Source organism: Melopsittacus undulatus, chromosome 4 (assembly GCF_012275295.1).
Source record: "Melopsittacus undulatus isolate bMelUnd1 chromosome 4, bMelUnd1.mat.Z, whole genome shotgun sequence".
NCBI lineage: Eukaryota > Metazoa > Chordata > Aves > Psittaciformes > Psittaculidae > Melopsittacus > Melopsittacus undulatus.
The window spans coordinates 29,841,280-29,857,688 of record NC_047530.1 but is presented as its reverse complement, the minus strand read 5'-3'; the positions used below and the strand labels follow the sequence as shown (position 1 = coordinate 29,857,688).

Below are 16,409 nucleotides of genomic sequence, written 5' to 3'. Positions count from 1 at the left end.
ACTGTAACATGCATATGAAACAGCTGCCATTGCTAGCCAACACTTATCTGAATGTATTCAGATCTTCCATCTGATGACACCTTGCCATCACTGTTGCTTGGTGATTAACAGATCTTATGCACAAGGCAATCTCTTTGGGGTGGCAGGGTGTCTTAATGTCCTTGGATTCATTCATCAATGTACGTTCACAGAGATGGATAGGATATAGCTTGCTGTTCACTGTTCCCTGAAAAAAGTATTATATAGTCTGTTCGTGACTATTCTAGAATGTGTATACTATTCCAGAATAATCATTAAATATTCAAGTAAGAGTGGATTTTATGTACTATTTTGCACTGGATATTTAAAACACCTTTTCCTTATAGACAGCATTGGATGCTTTTTTCCTAACCTCAACCAGAAAGATTTATCATTTGAATATACATAAAGCTTGTTATTCCAGTTGATGAAGCACTGGAACAGGCTGGTGAGGCACTGTGGAACAGGTTGCCCAAAGTATTTGTGAATGCTCCATCCATGAATGCTCCATTCCTCGAAGTGTTCAAAGCCAAGTTAGATGCGGCTTCAAGCAACCTGGTCTAGTGGAAGGTATCCGGCCCATGACATGGGGGTTAGAACTAAATGATCTTAAGGTCCTTTCCAACTCTAACCATTCTATCATTCTATGAGTCCACGTTTTTTAAAAAGATAAATCATAAAGCCATAAACTTGTCAAGGTTATCTAAAAACACGTTTTAGCAAGCCCAGACATGCATCCAGTAAAGAATGTAATTGTCATGTTTGAAAGTAAAACATTGCTCTTGGGACTGCAAGACAGCTGGCAGCTGGTTTTACTTTTTGTCAGTTTTGCTTCAAGCACCTCTAAGGAAACATTAATTGTAACATTTCTTAAAGCAAAGTTTTATTCAAAGTGAAATTTTAAAATCACATCTTAAAAATATAAAATAATATATAAATACTGAGCAAAAAAGTATTTTAGCCAATTTTTGCTTTCTAAGAGGCCAGAGAGTGGGAGGCAGTGGGGGCTTTTGGTCACATCCAATGTGCGTGGTACAGATTTTCAGGTGATCCTAGAGATTCTGGAAGGCAGCGACACTCAGCACACAGCAAAATACGGCAACAGTAGGTCAACCATAGTTTTCATTAAAGTATCAGTCCTCCAGGAGCTCTAATAGTCTCAGTGAAGCTGAGTGCATTGAAGAATTACTAACCAGGTTTTGGTTTACAGCTCCCTTCTGTTATTTCATGATATATTTTTGTCCTGGACCAGTGGGGCAGGTGGACCGGCCAGTCTCACCTCAGCCATCCTCTGATTTTGGGATGTGCTCGGTACACCACATGCCCAGTTATATTAGAAAATGACTAGTGTTGTAGCTTTTCACCACTGTAACAATTTGTTATGATGTTGTTCAAGTCTAACCTCCTCTGCATGCTTGTGGTGTTCTTGTTTGTGTAGGTAAGGAAGCTGACACAGTGATTTTGAGTATGCTTGATGCAAAAGAGAGCAGGGTTGGTCATCATCCAGATAGGTAAGAAGAGAATCAATCCTTGCAGTAGGTATTGTGTTGTGATTTTTTAAACATTTGTAATGGCACAATACTTTGCCAGCAAGCCAGAGTTGCTATGGAGGATTTGAAGATTTGGAGTAGTGGAGTGTGAACCTCCCTGTCCTATTTTACATATTGATCCTTTTTTACGTAACTGTTTGGATCTGTAAAATCATATGAGTAGGCTTAGTCACTGAACATGGGCTTGTCTTAGATGTATGCCGCTAGACCTGTCAATAAAAAAGCATCTCTGACTTCACAGAAAGAGACACCTGCATTACAGGTAAGACATCCATGAGCTGGGACTTAGCAAGTCCTTGCCTTTTGAGAAAGACAGACATTTCATAAACAAAGCTACACACCTTGTCATCATGTGGATAGAAGCCAGCACGTCGTTTTGACAATGGCTTACTCTTTTCTCTAAGCCAGAATTCTTTGTGCTCTCTATTTCTGTCAAACCTCCTTGATTTTGTTGTTGTTGTTCTTCTTCTTTCTTCTCTATGATGTCCTAAGTTTATCTTGACATTTTTGCATCTGTAATGCAAATGGCAGTGACACTTTCATCGGTGATGTGTTCTTTGTAGTAGCCTGGCATTATTCAGGTTGAGCAACATGATCTAGTGAAAGAGGACCCTGCTCATATCAAGGATATTGGACAAGATGATCTTTAAAGGTCCATTCCAACCCAAACTATTCCATGATTCTATGATTACTTCACAAATTCAGGTTTTATTTCCAAGTGGGCATCTGTCAGCCCTCCCAGCATAAGCTTTTGCTTTCGAACTGTCAAAAAGTCTCCTTTGCCTCCTTCGTAACTCCCAGCTTTTGAGACACAAATTAATGGATAGGAAATTTGAAGGTGATAAAACAGGTGTTCAAGTTCATTATTGCAAGCACTCAACAGAATTGTCAGGTCTCCATCACCACTTCTGCAGTGCTGTTTACTGACATCTCTGATGTTTGCTGTAAGCATTGTCTGACAGTTTTTATCATTTTAATCACAGTGTTAATATTTGCCTCTGCTTTTATAAAGACTGTTTCAAAAACCTCACTACATACCCTACCAACAGCCTTTTCTAGGCGGTGTATACTCATTGCCCTTGCTTTACATTTGCAGTCCCCCTAGCACCAGCTTGGGAACTGTGAAATTTTAGTCTTTATTCTTAGTGTTTTAGGGCTGTCTGTTAGCCTCCAAGGAACTAAAGCTGTGTTTGTGCTGCCTTTCATGCTGTACTCCTTTGAGCTGTCCTTCAGTTTGATGTACCTAAGCATCAGGCTAACCTAGTTTTCTGGTGAGTTTTCCCACAGCAGTGAGGTAGCAGTGCTGAGGCCCTTGCCATGTGGTGGTTCTGGTAGCAATGGCTTCCCACCTGCCTCTCTGCCATCAAGATAAGGCATGAAATTGGTTAGGAAAAGGTAATCACACACAAACACATATGCACACGTTACATACATGCACACGTTACACACATACACATGTTACGTGTTCTGTCATGGTACCAAAACCCAGTTTTCCTTATCTGTGTCTAGCTTCCTTACAGCCTGTAATGCTCTGCTTCCTTGAGCTTAACACAGCTGAGATCTTTCTGCTTTAGTTGAACCATAAGTGACACTTGCATAAATTGCTCTGATTGTGTTGGACATGACATTTTCTCACTTACATTTTTCCACTGGAGGAAATGAAAAAACCTGCCTTGCTTCCCATACATTTACCCCTAATAAGAAGAAACCCTAAAGTTTTGCTCCAGAGGGAAGCTGTATATGCCAAGAATGAAATTCACAATAAGCAAATCTAAACCAACCTTTGACAACACTTAAAACAGAGGCAGATTTATACTGCCTAAAAAGGAAAATTTTAGTGTAGATGAACCTATAGCTTAATCAGTACACAACATTATGTTCCTGTTCCTTAATGGCTGAAGTTATTATCCTTACACAGACTGACTGACTGAAAGCAAACCCTTAAACAGTGTTAATTACATTCACAATTCAGACAAGGTATTATCCTGCCAAGATGATTTATGGCTTGAAGTTACTGCTCATTGTTAGTAAGGCAGACTATTCAACAGAAAGAAAGGTTTATATACATGTATGTGTGTGTATTCATCATATACACACATGCTTATATGACACAGATATAAATAGATACATTTTTCAGTTTTGCATGTATAGGAATACATGTATGTTCTCTTAAGTGCCTTCTGCTGTAAAGAACTGAGACAAATATTTTTAAATCCCTTGTTTTGGTCATACTTCAAGATCTTTAGGTTTGGTTTTGATTCTTCACACATCACAAACATTTCATATATACAGAGTGTATGCAGTATATACCTGGATTCTGAACACACTCTTCTGGGATCAGTAAAAGAAGGCCAGTATTTTAAAGCATTTTTTTCCTATCAATATGTCTTTACAGAGACTTTTTTGGTGCTAATGTTAATCAAACATACAGTGCAACTTAGACTGTTACTGTGTTTCTCAGTCACCTTAAATTTAAAAGTATATGCCTTTGGCTTTAAACTGAAAAGATTTCTCCTGTGATCAAAATTTTGATTTATTTTTATGATGGTTGTTTTAACAGGAATGGAGCTGGTGATGCTACTAATTGTTTTACTGTATTGCATAGAATGCCTCGTCAGCCATGGCATTTTTTTAACTGTGGAAAGGATCAGTTCGTTCTACCATATTTCCTCATTGTTCCTGTGATAAATTTGCCTATAGCTTGGAGTTTATGATATTGTGGTGATTATAATTTAGGAAAAACCAGCTAGTGTTTAGCAGTCTGCTGACACACAGGGGGTGTCTGACACTTTGCTGTGGTTGAACTTGTGTCACACCTATTTATGGCAGTTTTGCCAAGCTCTGGGAGGCATGCAGCACCCACCCTGGGGAAAGGGGTGATGTGCTGGGTTAGTGGCAGGGTCAGATGAGTCTTTGGATTTTGCTGCAGTTGGGCTGGATGGATAGGTACACCCTCCCCTCGAGACACAAGCTGGGCATCCCTCCAGCACGTAGCAATCTTATTATTTTTAATTTAGTTTAAACAATAGAAATGCTACTGCTTTAGCATCCTTACTTTACATAGGCATCAAATAGACCTTTATTTTTTTATTGTAAAATGTAGGGCTTCCATTTCTCCCAAAAGAAACAGCAAAAAGCTGGTTCCAAATAGACTCAGACGGTGGCCTGTAGGGCTGCAACTTCTGCCAGAGACCCGAGACAGGGGAACAGGAGCACTAACATCTTCACTTCTTAAATTATAGTTAATGTTACTTATTCACAGAGCCAACAGTTGTCATTATTAGCCATATCAAAGTATCAGCTGCTAAGCACACTTTGGCACAGGGTTTCCAATTGTCTTTGGGCAAAGTTTACACCCATCAAAACTGGGCTTGGTGTCACCATATGAGTGTTTCTATGGAAGAGAGAAGTGAAAGCTGGTGCCAGCAGCACATTTGCAAATGGCCACAGGGACTGAATGAACCCTTACTGCCTTCCCAGGGGCTGGGGAGTGGTAGTGTAGATGTAATCAAGCACTCAACTACTCCTGCAGCTCCAGCAGAGCTACTGATGTTAGTCTGCCTTCTAGAGCCAGCCAAACTATTGATGGATGCCTTTGATGAGTGTTCAGGCTGGACCAGATGTGGTGTTGCACCCCTATATAGGGCTCAAGTACCTTTTCATATGCCATATTAAAATCAATATTTAATCAAATATTAAATGCAAATGCTTTAATAACTTTCAAATTATTTCATTAGATAAATGTTTCTGTCTTTTAAGACTAAATAAAACCTACATAAACCTTTAAATGACTGTTCAACAAGTCGCAAAAAGGTTTGAAAATAATCATGTCTTTTCGAAACTGAGTGTTTGAGTCCTGTTCTTCCCTATAGTAACACAAAAGTTGTACAGACTTACTTACAAATTTATCTAGGGGTGGTGGAAAGACACTGAGCCTAGCACCTCAGGCTTCAAAAACTACAAAAAGATTATAAAGGGAAAGCAGAATGTAGATGTAAAATATTTATACATGGAATTTATGATAGCACAGGAGCTGTAAGAAGGCTGCATGCATTTCTTACGCAAGACCTGGAATGAACCTTAAAAAAATATAACCTTAACTATATAAAGCAGAATGGCAAGGTTTCCATAAATTATACTGTGTGAAAACTTACAGTAATGAAAATTACAGAGACTTTCTCCCCCAAAGGGTCATGTATTATTTAAGGGCTACACAGACATTGTAACAGAAGTATCAACAAAGATGTCTATTAAAATTGAATTTTTGTTATATTTTTCATCCAAAATTGTTCCTCTTTTTTTTTACATTTTTTAAAGTCTTTTAGATTTCTTAACATTTGAAGCTTTTTTTAAGTTGGTTTTCTGTTCAAGGCATGTTCAAGAACATGCAGTTTGTGTATGTGAAATGCAAGAAAGGCAGTGACAGGTACCCAGCTCTCCAGCCAGGTTTTAACAGTTACTCATTGAGAGCTGCACTTCGCTGTGTTAAATACAGACATAGCCTCACATACACCAACACAAAACCAAATTTTTTTACACTCTCCAAACCAAAGCCTAAGATTTTGTTTTTTCCACTCTCAAATTCCCATTCACATGCTCAGCATGACCCTAGCATACATCCATGTTGCAAGACTGGGTTTACAGAAGGCTCTTGTCAGAGGCAAAGAAATGTTATGCACAACCTTTTACACAAGTCTTACATCTCCCTGATGGCACAGAATGAGCACAGAACTTGAGCAGTCCTTGAAGCAGTATGTCCCTCTTGTCCTTTGGCTTTATTGAAACAGCAGAAAAAGTCCTGTCAGCCAGGTTTGATGTGGTTGATGATGACTCCCCAAACAAATTAGAGAGGGAAAAGAAATCTCAATATGTATGAGGAAATGTAGGTTGTACCTGGGTAACTATGTAAATCAGTATTGCCCTTTAGGAATGGACTTAACCGTGCCAGGAGCTCTGCAGGAGGTTACATCTTTCTCAGCCTGAGCACAGCACTGCAGGTGCAGACACATGCAGAAGGAAGCAGCAGATGCATCACTCAAGGCAGGGTCCCAGATCACCAAGCAGTCAGTCACTCAGAATAGCTGTGTATCTGCTGATACAACTTGGCTCTAATAGCCCTGGGGGCATTTCCATCTTTGTTTTTTTCTTCCCAGAATGCTTGGGATGCCTGGGCAGGAGGTACAGAGCTCGTTCAGGCAGGCACATCTGGGAACAGAAGAGCATGTAGTGCAAGGGAGCTCTGTAATAGCCATACATCCTTCCCTTCCTGGGCAGGCTGAATGTACTCCACCAGAGGTTTTTCACCACACAGCCATCTGCACAAGAAAATAGTGTTACCAATGAAATAAATGCTACCACATATCAGGCTGTCCCAAATAAAATATTATTGTGTCAAATAATTGTTGCAGTAAAGGAGAGTTTCAGTAGACGGCTAGCTCATTCTTCCCTCCTTTTCAGAGAGAAGGTCAAGATGTTGAATGGTTGTGACAATGCTTATGGATGTATGTCTCACCAGCTAGCCATACAGATGCTCAAATGCTGAGTTTCCACTGATGGGAACTCAGAGATGTGTACATGCATATGTCATTTGGTGTGATTTTCTGCATACACTTAGCAAAATGAACCCCACCAGACATTATTTTTCATTTCAGAAATCAGACCTAAGTCCAAGTTTACTGCTGTCAGGTACCTGAGACAACACTGTGCCTGCTTCCATGGATGTGTCTTCTCACACAGTTCCACAGAAATATGTCTTTTTGTTCTCTTCCTGGGACAAAGGACTTAATGTCTTCATTCCTTTCCAGAGCAGGACTCAATTACAAGCTTGCTGACACAGGAATGTGATAAGGGGAGTGATGTGGCATCATTTGAGAGTGCTTTAGCTACTCCTAGAAGAGTTCCTATGGGTGACAATTACTCCAGCAGAACTAAGAGTTTTGTTAGGACTACTTACTCTGCTCAGACAGCACCTGAGTAGGCTATTATGGCAGAAGTGGATTTTGACAAATTATTAGTGTCTGCACACTGTAGGAACAGTGTGCAGTACAGGACATTCTCTCAGTAAAGTCTTTCAAATACTCAGAGTTCTTTGAAGTTTCTTAAGAGTTGTTTCTTCTGCCTCTCCTTAGAAGCACAAAGTATCCTTACATTGATAGTTCAGTGCAGAATGTGTTTCAGGGAAGGCAGGTCAGCATCTTTGCAGGTATCTAAAACTGTCTATGTTTCTTTTTCGTAATGAGTATTTTCTTGATAATCTTTCACTGTAGTTCAAAGTCTTGGTCTTATTTAGCTTGGCTCACACCTGGCATGATCCTCATTCATTTGCTGGTGACTGCTCCACTAGCGAAATTCACCATTCCCCCAGTGAGTCATAACTAAAGTAGAACTGATTGATAGAGAAAAACAAGGAAAAGAGTTAATCAAGTAAATAGAAAATGCATTAGGAATACAGACACAACATCACAGATAAAGAGCTCTGACTGTAGCTAAGCTGGAGAGCTGTTTCATGATGATATTTATATTCCTAACATCACAATGATTCATTATTGTTGCCCCCTCTTTTTACCTACTTCCTCTTTGTGAGAAGGGCAGGAGCAGTGAGCTGCACACATTCAAAAGGAAATGAAACCTCTCAGAAGACAGATATATTTTGCAGAACAATAGAAAGACCCAGTATCATGATCAAAAATTAACTGTAAAATCTGTATGTCTGTCCTAGTTTTCCTACACATGTTATATTTGGTGATCCAGTCTTCATTCATAAGGAATTAGGATTGATGAACTGTTTCTCATACTCTTTCATGGTGTCAAGCATAGCAGGAAGTGAAAACTGAAGGTTTAATTAATGTAACCTGTGAATGTCAAGACATCCAGAATCCAGAAGAACATGCCAAACCACGTGTCAATAGGCAGAGGAAGATGAGTGAGAGTAGTGATCCAGCATGGATCTATATTATTTGAAACACTGCAGTTGGGAGCACTGGAGTAGTTTACAAAAGAAAAGATTAAATGACCTAATATTGATCTGGAGTAGGCGGCTGGAGTCCCTGAATGTGTGTGTTGTTTGTGCGACATGCCAGGGGGTGGGTGACCTGAGTCCCCTGGGCTGTTCTCCTTGGCTGTGTCTGGGTAATGGGTTGTGATGGGGTTGGAGGACACAGGCAGAGCAAGAACATCTCTGTGGGACTGAGGTCTGGCTTTTGGAGCCTGGTGCTTGTTTTAATTCAGCTTTTCCAGATTTTCAGAGGTTGATAAATAAAAGTATTGAGGAGAGAAAAGAGAGAACCTAGGGTTTCATGTAGAGTAGATTAATCATAGAAAATTGATGCCTGTTTCCTCTTGTTAGATTTCAGTATAACCATGTTCTTGTTAGATTGAGATAAATTATTCACTTAATGTTGTTTAATATTTACTTTCTATCAGACGATTCTGCTTTAGAACATCCTGCTGGACCTCAGTCATTCTTATCAAATTGACTATTGATAAGAATTACAGCTGCTTGCTTTTCTTTGGTTATACCCAGGACTTGCTTTGGGAATCATGAAGCATGATTATGTTATCCTACTGATGTGTTTGCACTTTTCAATTTCTCTTTTGTGTAAGTAACCTGTATGCTCCTGGAATGTGGATCCAGAGGTGGATTTTAGAGCACTTTGCAGTAACAACCTTCACAATATAAGTTCTGCTAGGAAGAGAAAATCTACAAAATTGTTTTGTGTAGGAGGTATGCAGTGCTATAGAAAACTTCCAGTGACTTTATTTAGAGTTTAAATTCCCTCCAACCTCTGGAAATGTAGCTATGCTACAGAGAAATTCAGGATTAGTAGGAATACTCAGCAAACAAATATGAATTCTTGCATAAGCAGTATATGAAAAAAATCAGACCATGATAGCTGAAGGAGAATTGAAGCTACAAGGAATGTGGTTGCTCAGTTCAGCTGAGTATTAGGAAAGACAGGACCAGTTTATAGTACTCAGTAGATCATGGGGCACAGGCAAATCGATATCTTACTGATTTCGGAGTAGAAATCTGAAATATTCACTAAGAATGTGTTCTTCATTGCTGGCCTGGTAAAGTTAGGATTTGTCATGCATATCTATCAGTGGTGCTAATATAGTGTCATATCTGCAGACGTATCCAATAAATCAACTGAAACACTTTTTGGTACCTTAAAAACATTCAACTTTGCTGACTCAGAAAGATCTGATTCCCACTTGATTAACTATAACCTCAGTTTCTACTTGAAATAACTCTTTTCTAGAAATGTCACCCAACTTGTAAAGTTCACTAAATTTCATCAGCATTCTCTCATACCCAAAATAAACTCAGTAGCATTTTCCCTGCAATTGTTTCCTGTTTTTGTTTCTTCACACAAGAAGTAATTTTGTATTAATCTCCACCTGTTAGCCACTGCTTTTATTTCCTCTTTTATATGATTTCGTAATTTTATTTTGTATCTGCTTCCTAGTCTGCAACTTCTTGCTCTTGCATTGTTATGCTGTATGGATCAGACTGATGTTCTAATTGCGCACTAAGTCGTTTGCCTTCTATATACTTGACTGTTGGTTTCACCTACATTTCTCATATTTCAGTAATCTCTTTCAAACTGTCAGGACTGAGTTTTTTCATGCAGGACTTGTAAAAGAACTCAAAATTAAACTGCTTAAACCAAGTGTGGTTTATAACCTTAAGTCAGTTTTGGTGCAGGGAGAAGATAGCAAGTATAGCAACAATTTGTAGAAAAAGCTGCAAAGATGTTTCTGGGAGCCATAGGCCAATAAGTCTGTCTTCCATAGAGGCACACAGGGATGTGTAAGCAAGAATATAATTAGTTAGGAGAATCAAAAATGTGGTACAGCCTTTGCAGAGGGAAGTCAACTCTCACAAAATCAGCAGTGTACCTGGACATACAAAAAGCTTCTTCACAAACCTGTTCATCAAAGCCTCTAAAGAAATAATTTGACTACTAGTGAAATACTGCATTCTACTTCAAGATAATGAAGCTTTTAAAACTCTTAGTTTTCAATTATTTTTTCTATTCTTTTTATTTCAAACTGATTTTTTTTTAACAGAAGGTGATTGATATTTTGAAATGAAAAGTTTTGTCATTAAAATGCCAAAAGAAAAGATTTAATTTCATCTCAATTGTTTCAGCCTTTTACAGTTTTGACCTCCTTCATCCCTTGGCTGAAACAATTCACCAGATTTATTTGGATTTTTGAATATGTCAAACACCTCAGGATTCCGTCTGGAAAAAGACATACTCACTGTCAAACAAGTCTTATTCTATAATACAGTATTCCAGAATAATCCCAAGTGTAACACAGTGATGGTTAAAGAGGCATAGTGTGGCCCAGTACATGGATATAAGAGGCACTTGAAGAACTGAAATTATTTCTAGGACTAAAAGCTTATAGCTCAATTTTGACAAATTGCTTTTAAAAGAAAATATTTGTTTAATTAATGTCTTTATACTGCTTTCAGGTTTTCCATTTCAGTGCTTCTGTTGAAATGTTAGTATTGATTGCTACATGCTGAGATTTGTAATTAGAAAAATGAATGCAAAATTACATTTACTCCAGGAGGTAAAAAGAGTGCCCCTCCTGAAGAAGAGGAGCTCACAAGGGACAGTCACACTTAGAGGCTTGCTGCCTCTCTGGGTCAGTGTTCTGCATCTTTTGGGTTTATAGTTCACCATGCATTTCTTATCATGCCTATTTAGATGCCTTTGTAAAGTGGGGTTTTACCCACACATCTGAGCTCAGAGACAGAATCCAAGTGACTAAACCAACGAATCACAGGAGCTCAGGCTCTGGCCATCAAATCAGCAGCAGGATCCCCAGAGGGGCCATATAAGAAGGGACTCCAATGTCCTATGGGAAGTGTGACCCTTAACTGCATTTCTCTTGCCAGGGCATTTCCCTGTGCTGTGAGAGATACGTGCCAGTCCCTGACACTGTTCACCCTATGCCAGAGGCTCCCCACTGTCCATCTCTGCCCAGCATCCACTTCTCTTCTTCAATGAACGGAGTGGTCCAGAGACGGGGCAGCCCTCACCTCCTCCCTGCCAGCTGCTTTGGGCAGATCCCACCAGCTGCAGAGAGGTTCCTCTTGTCCATTGGGTCTGTCCACAGGGTGGAGGTCATGACTTGCACATAAGCCATCCTGCACAGAAAATAATCATCAAGACTGGGATCAGGTCATGGAGCAGAAGGGGAAGGTAGAAAATGAATGGAAATACTTGTGTGCCAAGGGGAACAATGGCAAAAGGTTCTTGTCACAAAGAACATTTTGTCTGTGTGGTTTGTGTCTTACCATGCTGTTCCCTACAGCACAGAGCTGCAGTCCAGCTCTCTCTAGCACAGAAATTTGATGAGGAGGCTGGAGTTATGCAGGTCCTCTGAACGCTGAGGTTTAGCTGTCGATGCAGGCGGAGATGCAGCAGTTCTCAAGAGCCTGTGTCTGGGGCTGTCTGGGGCTGTTGATCAGAGAGGGCTGTGCCCAGGGCTGAAGGCAAGGGCTGCCACTTAACCGTGTGAAGCAGCACCAGCGTTAGGGAGGAATTTGTGCTGGTAGAAGGTTGCCAATGAAGGGAAGATGAGTGCAGTTCAGCACTGTTGGAAACATGGTCTCTTCATGCTGCAGTTGTCTGTCTTCCAAGCACAAGCTTATCACACCAAATAAGATTTGCTTTATTTCCTAGAGCTTAATGGCTTTATTTCATAATTTGCATCTCACAGTTACAAAGAGAGGGAAGCAAATAACTGTGTCTCTCGTCCAACATGATTTTTCTTCTCCCAGCAATATTGTTTTGGCTTAATTAATCAGTTATGTAATCCCTTATTAATCCTAATAAAACAGCAGCAAAGTTATTTATCATGAGTATTGCTCCAAATTGCTCAATGATGCTATGGGTATGCTTTTTATTTTTTAGTAATATTTTATTAAAGCAAGATTATCTTATCAAAAGTTTTAACCAAAACAAAATTACTATTTGTAGGCTTTAGCCTACAATTTGTAGGCTGTTTAGTTTAGCACAGACTTGAGCTGTGTAGTGGGACACAGAGAAATAGTACAGCTTCAGTACTGATGATTTTAAAAAGGACTGATAATGGGTGACAGGCACCAAGATCAGATGCTGGGTGCTCTGCCACCTGCGCTTACAGCAGGGAGCTAAATGAGGCTTAGGAATATTTCACCTAGTGTTACAAAGATTTTGTGGAGACAGACCCCTGCAAGGCAAGAGGCACCATTACAGACTCACAGTGCAGAGCAGCATCAGAGAGAAGGAAGTGGGTGCAATAACCCTGAAGCCTGGAAGTGATCCAAGGCACTAGTGTGAGTGAGCCTAGCAACTAGACCAAAATTCAGAGCTACACTAAACTCTTCTTTCCAGTGTGTTTTCTTCTGCTTTTTGCTCCATTCTGATTCTGGAGAAAATGCTAGCATTAGTTTCCTTCCCCTTACTGCTGGGACATGGCCAAGAACAAGGGGGCAGCAGCTGGGGAGGGCGTCGTTTTTTACCCAGGCCTGAGCTGCCAGTCCATCAGTCTTGCATGTGACAAAACTGCCAACATGATAACTACAGGTCTGTTCTTTTCAACTGTTTGTTTTGTCTTCCAGGGTTTGGCATGACCACCCCAGCCACCGTTGGAGGCAAAATTTTTCTGATATTTTACGGCCTTATAGGATGTGCAGGGACCATTTTGTTCTTTAACCTGTTCCTGGAGCGCTTGATCACTGTCATAGCCTACATCATGAAGTCCTGCCATGAAAGACAGCTGAGGAGGAAAGGGGTTCTCCCTCACAACAGCCAGTGGGGCTCAGGGACCTCTGAGGTAGACAGCCTGGCAGGCTGGAAGCCCTCTGTGTACTATGTCATGCTGATTTTATGTGTAGCATCACTCATCATTTCCTGCTGTGCCTCTGCAATGTACACACCTATTGAAGGGTGGAGTTACTTTGACTCACTTTACTTCTGCTTCGTGGCCTTCAGCACCATTGGTTTTGGTGATCTGGTCAGTAGCCAGAACATCAAGTATGAGAGCCAGGGCCTTTACCGCTTTGGCAATTTTGTCTTCATACTCATGGGGGTGTGCTGCATCTATTCCTTATTTAATGTGATCTCTATTGTTATCAAACAGTCCATAAACTGGATATTAAAGAAATTGGACTGCAGGTGCTGCCACAAATGCCAAAGAAAATTATTCCGTTCACGGAGGAATGTGGTAATGCCAGGAAATGTGCGCAGCCGGAGAAACATCTCCATTGAGACTGATGTTGTCAACGAGAGCGACACAGATGGACGCCGGCTGTCAGGCGAGATGATCTCCATGAAAGACTTCCTGGCCTCCAATAAAGTCTCACTGGCCATCATGCAGAAACAGCTGTCAGAAACTGCTAATGGCTATCCGAGGCAAATGAGCTCTAATTCAAAGCAAAATGGATTCTCTGGTGGGGTTGGAGCCCTAGCAATTATGAATAACAGGCTGGCAGAGACAAGTGTGGATAGGTAAAATAATAACAGTAGTAACAGTGAAACAGTGGGAACCATTTCAACAAGTAAGAAACAGCGTGAACCACGCAGAAACAGCTAGGGAGATGGTGTCACCAGAGGGTGGGATGGATGTGGATGGCATACGTTCTGTTGGAAGACCTTTGACACTTTTTTGGGGCTGTCACTTAACGTCTTTGCTCTTTGAATTGCACCGATCTCAGCCTTTCTTCTTCCCCTTACTCCTGTTCCTCAAGCAGGTCACTGTATGAGAAATTTGATTTAGCCTTCAGATCAGTTTTCCCTACCTGTTTTCCTCCATTTATGTGAAATACAGATTTCAGAATAAGAAATCTGTGATATAGGAAGAAATGAAGTGTGTCTACAGAACACATTCTTAATTACTGTTCTGAGCTCTCAAGTATGACTTACTCTTGTCATAACTGTTTTCTGAAAGTAGCTTATTAGAGACCCAAAGAGGAATCAGTCTTTCTCTATGATATTGCAGACCCAATTTAATGGAAATTAATATGAAAGTTACTGGGACTATTGTGGCTCTATTGTGATGTGAATGGAAAGAGAATTTGGCCTTTATAATTTAATTTAGTCTTCCCTTCAAAAGGATACTTTCAAAAGTGATAGAATAAAATTCAGCCTGCTTTTGTTCTCTCCATTTGCAAAACATTTTTTTTCTAAGCTACCTTTACTTCTAGAATTGAATCCCTGTGGCTTTCTATTTCAGAATGACCAAATTCAATGGAAAACTGCCATACTGATGAGTTGTATCAATTATTCCACAATAACAGGGACTTTTCCAAATTTCTGTTCATATTTTGCTCAATTGTGACTGAAGCGATTGAGCATCAGCATTATGTAATGCATAATTAAATTGCCATGCCAACATTCAATGTATTACTATAAGTGACTGTGATCACAAAATCAATTTGGCAGTGTCCTTTTTTCCTTTCATGTAATTCTGTCATTCTTCACCTGTTTTTCTGCCTTTTGGTGATGATAATGACAGGGTCTTGATTAGGGAAATAGAAAATGTTTAACTCCTCATTTTTCTCAAATAAGTGCTCTGAGTGTTTATTACGACTTGAAAGGAGACTTCAATGAGAAGTAACAGTGAGAAGAATATAAAAACAGGAAGAAAAGAGGTGATCTTTAATGACAGTGAAATCATCCTTTGTATTAGGTAACTGAACAAAAAATAAGGTATAAAGTTACCATAAAGTCTAGCAAGAATTTAAGGAAGACTGGGCTGAATTTCTGATTCTCCTTTAACCATGAAGTGCATTAAAGCTAAACCATGTATGAGAGTGTAAATAAGGAGAATTGGTCACGAAGGACCTGATCCAATTCCCTGGAAAAGAACAGTACATGCATCAGGACTGTTTTCTTGCAGCTAGAAAGCCTTGCAGAATACTACACTTCTGGGGAATTTAAAACACCGTTGCACAGTTCTTAATTTGTCTCACACAGAACAATGCAGATAGCCTCTTCAGTTTAATTTGATGAGGAATTCGTATAATATCCTTTTTCTTTTCTATCCTGGCCAATTGTTATTTTATTTAGGATCATAATACTGTAGAAAAACATTTTAATACTTATTTTAAGCAATATTTGGATTTGAAAACAAAACCAAACCTCTTGGAAGCCTTTTATATTGTAAAGAAAAAACAGATATTAAGCAAATGTACTTAACTATTGAAAACAATTGCAAGCTCTTTTGACATATTACAGCTAAATTTTCCTGATTAAAAGTCAAATGCTGCTGTCATTTCTTAGAAGGAGAACTTCCAGCTGAAGTCCAGATTCTGATATCAGCTCAGCTGTGCAGCAATGGAATACCTCTAATGATACCCCTTCACATTTTCATCTATGTAAAATCTAATTGGCTTCCAAAGCCTAACTTAACTGAGAAATGCAGTCTGACTGTTTGGTTTTGGTTTGGTTTTCTGTTGTTTGGTTTGGGTTTGTTTTTTTTTTTGGGAGGGGTGTTATGTATTAGCAAAAATTGCCACTGAATTATTTTAAGCGATATTAAAGTACCCAAGATCTATTACATTGTTACAATTATTTTTTTTCTCCCAAGACCACCTTTGTTTCAACCTCACTTAATAAAAATACTTGGATATAAAAAGAGAAAAGTACTGCTCTGAAGCCTTCTTTCCAAATTGCAATGTTTTTGTTCACTGCCTGTAACCCTAAGATCTCATTTTACAGAAGTATTTCTCATGCTGTCAACTAGCAGAAATAGTTTAGGACTTGACCCTTTGCTTAATCAGGGCCCTCATTCTGAGCATAACAGCCACAGTCTTGAAAAGTGGAGCTTATTTCTCCA

At 39.6% G+C, this 16,409-nt stretch overlaps 1 protein-coding gene across 1 annotated transcript in view; it reads left to right on the top strand.

Annotated features, from left to right (window-relative positions):
• The window catches only part of KCNK13 (potassium two pore domain channel subfamily K member 13), a 58,268-nt gene extending 42,092 nt beyond the window's left edge, over positions 1–16,176 (top strand). The window contains exon 2 of the mRNA XM_005149500.3: positions 13,192–16,176. Coding sequence (XP_005149557.2) covers positions 13,192–14,084 — 893 coding nt within the window. The 3' untranslated portion in view covers positions 14,085–16,176. The remainder of the gene's footprint in view (positions 1–13,191) is intronic.
• The last annotated feature ends 233 nt before the right edge of the window (positions 16,177–16,409 follow it).